The sequence below is a fragment of the Oryzias latipes genome, chromosome 23 (assembly GCF_002234675.1).
Source record: "Oryzias latipes chromosome 23, ASM223467v1".
Lineage (NCBI taxonomy): Eukaryota > Metazoa > Chordata > Actinopteri > Beloniformes > Adrianichthyidae > Oryzias > Oryzias latipes.
In genome coordinates this window covers 12,209,480-12,220,031 of record NC_019881.2, presented here as the reverse complement: position 1 = coordinate 12,220,031, position 10,552 = coordinate 12,209,480, and the positions used below count along the sequence as shown (strand labels likewise).

The 10,552-nt window shown below is 38.8% G+C and overlaps 1 protein-coding gene across 1 annotated transcript in view; it reads right to left on the bottom strand.

Annotated features, from left to right (window-relative positions):
- Positions 1-4,165: 4,165 nt before the first annotated feature.
- The window catches only part of pdzrn4 (PDZ domain containing ring finger 4), a 45,771-nt gene continuing 39,384 nt past the window's right edge, over positions 4,166-10,552 (bottom strand). The window contains exons 6-9 of the mRNA XM_011491039.3: positions 8,377-8,478; positions 8,035-8,154; positions 6,398-7,459; positions 4,166-6,294 (exon numbers count right to left, since the gene is read on the bottom strand). Of these exons, the coding sequence (XP_011489341.1) occupies positions 5,722-6,294; positions 6,398-7,459; positions 8,035-8,154; positions 8,377-8,478 (1,857 nt within the window). The 3' untranslated portion in view covers positions 4,166-5,721. The remainder of the gene's footprint in view (positions 6,295-6,397; positions 7,460-8,034; positions 8,155-8,376; positions 8,479-10,552) is intronic.

Here is a 10,552-nt window from a genome sequence, read left to right as displayed (position 1 = left end):
ATGAATGGAAGTGTAATGAATGGAAAATGTTCTGTTGTTACCCTCCACCATAATCAGTGATTCATTTCCAACATTTTTTGATTGTTTTTACTTGGTGGGACAAACAAACCCTGACTGACTAAATCTACATCTGCCTGTTGTTAATGCCTCATTGTACGCGACACCAAACATTTAAAGTCCCACTCCGATCATCATTTGATCTATTTTAAAAACGTTCCAACTGGGTTTTTAATTATAATTAACCGTTTTTAGCCAAAATGGAAACAAACCAGCATCTAGGACACAGCTTCTGCAGAGCTGCATTCTTTCACTAGAAATTCACCTCTGAGTTGTGGGCGGGAGCGTTAGCAACCCCGCCCATGGAAAACAGAAAACATAATTGGAGCTATCCAGCCGTACAGTTTTGAGCCAGAAGCCAGCGCAGGTGAGGAAAACAAAGACGTACGTGGATCTGGTCATCTAAAAGCGGATGCATTAGAATAGAGCGAAGCACGAAGGTTGTGGCTCCGCCCACCATATTTTCTACATCACAACTACGATCTTTTTAAAACTGCTTTTTTTTTCCGTCAGCTCCGGATTCACAAAAAAAAAGAACTAAAAAAAAAGAAGTCTAAAGTCTAAAATAAACATATTGTTCTCTCTTTATTCTTCTTTTACTTTTGCTCTTCAATAGAAAATTAGTTTCACATACTTACAAGCAGTTTTCCAATACTGTCCTGTTCACTGCAGATCAATGCACAGCCCATCCTGTATTTCTCATTAGTGTCTAGACCTGCATCTTGGAAGAAAAACATCACTTTTTTCACATCTCCCTGCACAGCTTCAAAGTCACAATTGGATCAAAGAAAGTATAGATGTGATCCTTTTTCACCACTTTCATTTTTGTATGTATTGAACCAATATAACCCATTTTTCCATTGCTTTTTTTTTTGCACTCTACAAAGTTTAAATAGAGACCGCTCACACATTTAAGCAAGTTCTGTCTTCCACTAACGTGTTCAGGGAGCTATGCTTTGCCTTTACCACAAAACGTCAAATTCGCATGAACCACCTGTCTTTGAACGTGCGTCAAATTTGTTGCTGGACGCTTAACTGTAAAAGTGTTCATAAACCTGATACTCCCGCCATGTGTGGGAGGAACTACAGTCCAAAGTTTTTAGCCTGAAACGATCAGATCCTCCTCCATGTTAGTTTTGGACTCAATTTATTGATAAGGTCCTCAACTGGTTGCTTGACACAACTCAGATTCTTCACCAAACTTTTTGCCTTGCTACCAGACACCCAAACCGCATCCCAGGACCTCTAATCATGTCTGTACATTGACTTAACATTGAAACTGGACGCCCCTGGTGTGCATTTGGTGTGGATGCAGCTTTGTGATATTTCTGGAGTTCCAATATATTTTTTTTTACTGTTCTTGTTCCTGTTGATCCTCCAGTAGTTCAATGGCAAGGAGACAAAACATCAATGTTCAGACACCAAAACACCTGCACACATCGAAGAACCCAAGAAACACGTATGTTTTACGTATATCACACATGTATCATGAAAGGTTGAAGTTTCGTATGTGGAAAATGCGCAAAATTGTTCGAAATTTGATTTATCCAGGCAGGTCAATTGAGAACGACTTCTCACTTCTTTTCAGTCTTAAAATTACGAGTTTTTCTCTCATAATTTTAACAGGTATGACTTTTTTCTCGTTTTTGTATATTTTTTTAGAAAGCTTTTTCCTCACTGTTATGGTAAAGTTCTATATTCTTAAACCTTAGGAGCCATAATATTAAATCATGTACCTTTGATCAACTCATTGTGCTTAAACCATTCAAGAAACCCCGTTTGGCTAACACAGTATCACTGGTGTGCAACAAACATAGAAATACATGCAATTATTTTAGCTTTCCACCCTGGGATTAATCATTCATAATGTTAAGCTGATTGTACCAATTTATTTCTCAGCTTCTGTTATTCAAATACCCCACACTGGATAGGAAATGAAGGAGTGGATTGGCTTAAAAAAAAAAAAGTGGGTGCATTGCTTCCTGATCTGGAATTATGCATAAAGGCCCTGGTGATAGTGATGCCAGTCTGAAGGGTCTCATTAATTCCTCAGTTCAGTGAGCTGTGGACAGACGCAGCAGCCTGACAAAGATGAGAAGACTTCACTGGTGTCTCCTTAATGCTTTGAAATGCGAGTACAGTTTAGCTTTGATGCTTCCTATCGCTAAACAGGCGTGCACGTTCCTTACACACACACACACACACATAATTCCACCCCCAACTGGTAAATCAGTCATCCCATAAGAATGCATGAATTCCATAAAATCTGGCAATGGGGTAAATAACTGTGTTTCACGAAGCCGGTAGGCAAGTAAGGAATTTTTTTAGGTGGTGCAATTATCTTAGCTCCCAGTAATTTATTGCAGTTAATCAACTATTTGATCTTCCTATTATTTATTTGGGATGAACCCTGCAGTTTTAAATGAAGCTGACTGGATTTAACGGTTCCAGTACTTTCAGATCTAGAACAAAAGTATCAGGAGGGATGCTTCTTTTATGTTATTACGTGTCTTTGGCTCTGAAGCTTACATTAAATCCTGTCAAGTAAATATTAAATCCAGTCCAAGCCAATAAATCAACAGTAAGTCATGAGGTTTTATAGAAATGTCTAAACTGTTTTATTGCTGTAAGTAAATGAAGGAAACTATTTTACTTATTTACTTTTTTTTAGATGGGTTAATTATAGTAAATTATTTTTCCTTTGGAAAATACCACATTGTATACCTACATTTGTTGATTGAGGGTTAAAAGTCCAGTACATGCATGCTAGTGGATGATACGATTTCCTGTTAATTGTGTAAAACCTAAACAACATTGTAATGAGCCTACCCAAAGCTGCAACTGCAGTGCATTGTGGGAATTAAAGCTTGTGTTGTTGTCAGTTGCGCCTATTGACTTGGCAGAGTGAGTGGGACATCACCTATAGACAGTGTTGGGAATAATGATTTAAAAGTAGCAAATTACTGTAATTTAATTACTTTTGTCAGTAATGGAGTAGCGTAACGAATTATATTTCAAATTGTGGTAATTAAATTACAATTACTGGGCTACAGAAACCTTCATTAGTACACATTTTGGTGCAGTGAAACCACTGGTGACTAATAAAAAAAAGGAATTGGTGTAAACACTCCGCATGCTTGTTAATGCAGAGTTAGAGACTGGTCAAAGTAAGATGAAGAGAGTGAAAATATGAACAATTCGTAGGGGAATATATCGCAACTGAGAATTTTCCAATTTATTGAACACAAAGGCAAAAAAAGAATTCCGTTAAGTTATATTCTAGGGATGAACTGCTTTCCACTGCCCCATTTACAATAAGCAACCTGTCTACACACCATATAGGGTACTATACAATGTACACTTTCTCATGTTCTTGTAGTGTAATTGATGAAATATGATTGTCCTTGTATAGCCTCTATGTTTTTTTTATTTTGTGGATTTTACAAGCATATCTTGTTTGTGCTAGCTTTATTCCTTTGAGAATTTGTATGAGTGGAAAAAAGTAAAAAGTAGTGAATTACTTTTTAAATTGGACAATGAGTAAAATATTTTAATTACAATTTTATAAAGTAACTAAGGTAAAGTAATCAATTACTCTTTAAAAGTACTTTTTAGCCAACATTGCTTGAATTCAATTCAGTTGCTATTTTTTTCAGCGATTTGGACGCCGCCATCTGGGGCCTGATGATGTTAGTCAGCAGTGATTGGTCTGAATCAGTGTGACTGAACGTTTCTAAGGCGATCAGAAGTTAGCTGGTTGGACGTCCACACCCCTTCCACTGGAAAGCACACTCGGGAGAATCTGCCAATCAAACGTTTCAAACGTAGGTGGGGCTAATGGGCACCACCTGCTTTTCTTGAGGTGTCTGACTGGCCAGTTTATAGCTTGAATAACTTGTGATGAAGAAATAATATTGTAAAAATGTAGGATTAGCAAAGAAACATGTTTTAAAAAAAGGTAACAAAGCAAGAATAGTTATTCTGACAAATAGAAAAACTAAGTAGAAGTTCTGTGGTATGTGTTGACCAAAAACTAAAGTGTAACTAGACATGTTAAATTTAAACTGAATTAGACAAAAAAATATATATATACAAATACTAGTTGGTGTTCATTGACAGAAAAACCTATAGTGGTTTTCTTTATTATTGTCCTTTTCTTACAAACATCACCGTCAACAAATACTGAACTCAAGGCCTCTTAAATAAAGTTGACAATAAGAGCAGCAGTTTTGAATGATACAGTTTTTAAAATTCATTGAATATTGCTGCCATATCAAGGTTTTCCTACCTTAATATAAATCAGAAAGACATAACATACAGTATAGAATGAATAACTAGTATTATAAATTAGAATTTTGCAAACAAATTTTTAAACATAATTCAGAAATCAATTTATAAACCACTAGAGATTAACCATCTCCTAGTACCAAGTTTTAAAATCTTGACAAGAGCTTTGACTGCAAGTTGAGGTAAAGATGTGACAAATACAGTATTTCCTTAAATAAACACTGATATTAGCCTTAAAGTTGGGACATTGTCATTTTCAGTGCTTTTCAATAAGTACTATACATAATTCAGATGATTTCAACTGTCAAAAAAAATAGAAAATAAAAAGATTACAGAAATTGAAAGAGCACACTTTTTTTTCCATCTCTTCCAAAAAGAATTTTCATTTCTGTTCTGTCTGGTAAAAGTATGGTATAAAGTACAATCACATAGTCTACCTTAACAATGACAATTTGGTGATACAAATATAAATAATAAATTATAATAAAATGCTTACAGTACATTGACATTCAGTGTGAAAAAGTCCTTACAAAACGTTGCAGAGAATACAAATTGTGAAAAATATTATTTTCTTGTACAAAAAATGCCACCTTGAACGAGGCAAGTGGAACTGCTTCATAAGCTCTTGGTGAATGACGAAAGTAGAGACAGAGTACAAAGCTTACAGCAACTTACTTTCTGATTCCTCCGATTTTTTTTCATTCAGTTTGAACTAACATGCTACTAGATATGAATTCAATACCAACAAAAGCCAGTGTATAAAACATTTAAGTAATGCTTAGAATGGCTTTGATGTGGTACGTAGAAGCCTTGTTTCCACTGAGTGGTATGGTACAGTACAGTACAGTATTTTGAGCGTTTCCATTATGATATGTACCCATTAAGTCAGACTGAATGGGGCCATTTTTGGGCCCCCATTACTTGTAGGTCCATAGAAAAATGGAACGGAACGGTTTGGGGGGAGTTACTGTCGTCACACGATAAAATCCGTAGATTGGAGGAAGGTTACGACAAAACAATGCACCAACGTTGTATTCCTCTTCACTGCCTTCAATGTCCTCTCAAACAACATTAAATGACTTGTATATACGAAGTACCAAAAGAAAACAATGACATCCATTGTGGAAACACTCACCTGAATTGACTGGACCTCTGTAAACTGTACCGTATCACTCAATGGAAACGAAGCTAACAAGTTCATTGCTTTTCAATGCTCAGCCTAAGGACGTTTTATCTATGCTACAGAACCCCACACCATCATTACATAATTTTAAATTCCAGAAACACTTTTCAAAAAGCAGGCTGTGGTTTCTGAAATTCAGACCACAAGATAGAAAAAGAGTTTATTAACAATTATGCATCATTTAAAGGTGTCTGTTAAACAGTAGTGACAGATAGAAAGGCATTATGCACTTTAGAACCTTCTTGAACTCTTGCACCATGACTCATCAGTTCTTGGATGGTCATCCAATTGTCCAGGATCTTCTTGTTTCGCTTCTTCATCATTTTCCTGTGACTGAGCTCTAAGATATTGATCTCCTTCCGGCCCTCGGCTCCGCTTGTTGGTCCCTCTTTCAGACAATCAAGGCGGCTTTTCTGCATGAACTCTCTCCTCTTCCTTTGCTCCCTGGCTCGTGCCAAGTGCTGCTTTCTCTCCTCTTTGCTCCAATAGCGACCCATCTTCATTTCACTCATGGCATCGTCGTCAGTGGTCATGCCTCCGCTCCTCTCCTCCCTGATCCTAAGTGCCCGCTCTCGCAGTATACGGTCACGAGCGGGCCTGCGTGCAACATAGCGTGTCCCGTCAGCACGAACTTTTACTTTCCATTCCAGACGCGGTTCTCCAGCACGTCCACTTCGGAGTGCAGGATCTCGACAGAGACTCAAGAGACTCAACTGGCTCTGAGAATATTCTAGGGTTGAGTGCTGTTGTAGGAGTTGCATGTAGCTCTGCAACAAAGTATATTTTTTTAGCACAGAGTTTTTGATCAAAAATGTCTTTTTTAGGTACAATAGCTTTGAGTGCATGTTTTGGTTTTCTTTGATAACATACCTGGAGTTGTTTGGTTCCTCCTTGGCCATGATATGTGGCAGTGTGGTATGCACTGCCATAGGGAATCCCTCTCCTTGAGTCTCTTGTCCTCCCCTTTCTCTCACACCTTTCATCATCTGCTGGTAGGGCTGGGTCTGACTCAGATCTGGAGGGATTGGTCTGATCTGGGCTGCTTGAGATAACTGGACCTGGATCTGCAGGTCTGAGACTTCTTGCCTCTCCTTGGGGCTTAAAAATTGGAATGGGAGCACTGGGGGTGGCGGAGGCTAAATTAAGGTTTTTCTGGTTGGTGATCCTGATTTGTCTCTGCAGAGAGTGATCAGGAGATCTCTCCATACCCAGTGGTGTTGATCGTGCACTCTCTGCTGTGTTGTAGGCACTAGAACTATCCTTTTCGCGGAGCTTATCACTGTCCAACCGTTCTGGATGTTCGTGGATGTCGGCCAATCTGCCATACCGCTTGTGTACTTCTTTGGGGCTCCGTCCCGGTGAACAAGGTGCCGTCTGGGAGTGCTCCACCTGGCAGGATTGACGAAGTTGGTGGGCTTTCATGATGCTCTGGCATTCTAACTCAATGCTACGCAGCTCTTCATTTAACATCCTTAACTCCTGCTCCACCCCTCCATCTTCTTTTCCATCATCTTCGCCGTCTCCCTCCCGCCCACTTTGCTCAGTAAGACTGCATTCTATACTGTGTCTAATGGAGTACACGCCACATTCACCCCCATTCCGAATTTGACATTTGAGCTCCAACAACTGCTGAAAGCAGTTCTCTAAACCAAGGACACCACCTCCACTATTGCGAATATTTACTACCCTTTCGTGGCTTTGGTCTAAGGGCAGGGTTCTTGTACCATGTGTTTCCTGTGGCACAACAAGCCCTCGCCTTATGCGTGGATACTCTGATCGCCATTGATCCCTAAGACAATGTGGTGTGTTCCTTCTGTGAAGTCTGACGAGAAGGGGCTGGTGCTCAGGACTGTCTGTACTGCGCCCAAACCCACTGTCTTGATTGTTGGAGGAACAGGTAGCTGTATCTGTTGTCGTCTCCTCCTCAAGATGCTGGAATATGCACAGGAAACAGTTGTGTTAGTAATGTTGATCAATAGCTAGGCTTTTCTTTAGGTATATTTGCCTACTGAATGTAAAATTAAGCTCACATCCAAATGTTTCCTTTTTTCAAAAGGTTCTGTTGTGGATACTTGGTAAATTGTGGTGGCGTAATTTTAGGGTGTTAAGATTCATTTTAACAATGATTGCATTCATATCTTAATCTGGTTGCTGATCTCAGACATCTTTGGCCAAAAATTAAACCAGTATCACTCAGAGATAATACCTCGGTACTGAACAGTGCAGGGGAAGTTTTCCAGATTCTCTGTATTTTTTTTCCAGATAATCAAGCAATAATCAATGATAATCAAACTATAATAAAACGATAATCAACAATTGTTTGTACACAAACAATCATTTTGAGACAATTCTTTTAATGGTATTGGTCGATTCGATTAACAACTTTCTTCAGACAGATCGATCTAGTTGGATTGTTGAAAAAGAAATCGATTAATTGATTTAGTCAATAGTTATTCCCCTTGAATATATTTCATTTCGTCAGGTTATGCTTTGTGTACATTCCTCACTTGTTCTCCACTGTCAAAGCCAAGTTCCCTTTGCCTCTTTTTTTCTTCCAGGATCTCCATCTTCAGCTCCTCAACAAGCTCCTGCTGCTCGTCATCCAACCATTCGGCTTCCTCTTCCAGCTGTAATCACAAGTTCTTGTCAGACACCCTACTTTCTTTATTTCTACATATAGGAGTGGTAGTTTGTGTGTGTGAAAAGGGACTCCAAGGATTTACACTGACAAGAATGATAAGGGTATGAAAAAGGGGAAACCACTTAGTGGGCATTTCTTTATATTTGACATGACACCAGCTGTCAAGACAGGGCAGAAGGACTGCATAGGTGTGTGTGCCTGTGTTTACCTGGATTTCTGGCCTTGTCACCAACAACGTGATGCTCCTTGCCTCCTCACTTGACAACAAGGTGACAGATTTCTCTCGGTCTTGCACTTCACAGCCATTTATCTGCACATCAAAAACAAAGATAGATGTGCGCACCATTGAGAAAGTGCTTGTTTTATGTCCACTTACACCCCAAAAAGTGTATGTAATGTTATCACCCATTAACTTACCAGGAAAGAAAAGGACTGTACCACAATACAACTCATTGATCATATTTTTGCAAGACCCCTCTGCTCATATCCTGTACGCATTTCTCCGCCTGTCGTCCACCCCCTTCCTTTTCCATTAGTCAATTTTTTTCTGCACACATTTCTTTCCTTAGATCTCCCTGCATGTCTACGCCGTTGTCTGCTTTTGTCCCTTTGTGAATACACAGGAGAGACATGGGCCAGCTGCAAGCCCGGCAAAGAAAGTCAATTGCGCTCACCTCACCATGCAGACATACAATTAACTGTTCTTTGACAGGAGGCGTTCATCTTTTCGTCACTAGAGTAATGGGGCTGTCACACGAAGATAACAGGGTTAGAAGTACAGCATGCCTCCCCCCTCAGAATCATTTGTAGGAAACAAACACGGCATTGAGAGACTGAATAAAAGAAATAAAGAGATTTGGTACACTTGAATTTTAATGTAAGTTTAAGTATAAGGTGCACCGTCAATGAATGGTCTATTTTCAAGCTTTTAACATATATAAGGTGCACTAAGCGAGACAAAAAGAGTTAGAGATGAGTCCACCAGTCAGTCAGACTGTCTTAATTGTGTTCATGTAACTGGGTCAAATTCTTTGTTATACTTTACGTTGAGTTTCAGTGTTGACTGAAGATGATTTTGGGTTGTTGTCAATGGGTATTATATAGGGGTGTCGGAAAAAATCATTTCGGCGATATATCGCGATATTTATTTGGCAATATTTGTATCGACATAAAATGCGGTCAGGACGAAATTTATTCAATTATTTATGGGCGTCCATCAGCGTCTGACTCTTGTTTTCCACTTTAACCCCAGACGAGGAGTTGGCAGCAGAGCATACGGAGCCTCGTAGTGTCTCCCGAGAGTTGACAAAAAAAGTTTGTACAGTGAATTTACAGTGAATTTGGTTTTGATCGAATAACCCATGACAAAACATTTTACTGATACAGGCCAAATACATGTTACTATGACAATGCCAACTCCCAACTTTGTTAATAAAACATAAAAAAGCACAGTGCAACATGCTACACATAGCCACATTGGCAAATTCCCCCAAAACACCATGTTCAGGACAAAGCATTTGCTATATTCTCAATAAGTCTAGAACTTGTTTTTAACACGCTACACGTTAGCCATGCTAGAATCATTAGCATATTCACAGTAACTGTAACTCCCAACCTTGCAACATATAAAAAATAAACAACAGGCTTATACTGCTAAAACAAACATTACTGTGATTACGCTAACTCCCAACCTTGATAATAATACCGAAAAAAAAAGAAAGAAAACACAGTCCGACATCGCTACAAGTTAACCGCATCAGCAAATTCCCCAAAACACCCAACTCAGGGCAAAACAGTTGTCCTCTTTACCTTAAACTCTAGACCTTGTTTTTAACATGTTACACAATAGGAATGTCAGCATTTTCACAATACCTGTAACTCCCAATATTGTTTGTAACACGTAAAAAACAACAACAAAAAAAAAACGGTTTGATGCCACACGAACAAACATTAAGGTAACTATGCAAAAATAGAAAAAATTTAACATCATTATCTGTATAAAATCAGTCTTTTCTTGGATTTAACAGAGAATTGTTCTTATTTTGCAAACTGCCTCTACTGGTCATTTGAGGAACTGCAACATTTGGTACTTCCATGTTGTAAAAGCCCAATTGAATAATAAAGCCGTGTTTCCACTAACCGGTGATAAGGTTTAGAATGGTCCAGGCAATTCAGGTGAACGTTTCCACTCAAAGTTGGACCGTCGTGGTGCATGCGGGGTGTAGACCGATAACTTTGCGTCATAGTAGTGTGACAACAACAAAAGCAAAGCTATCAACATTTTCTGTTGCGCTTAGTTTTTGGTACTTTGTATGCGAAGCATTTAATGTTGTTTGAGAGATGAAACATGGGTTCAGGTTTTGCACATCTTTTTGTTTTAATGA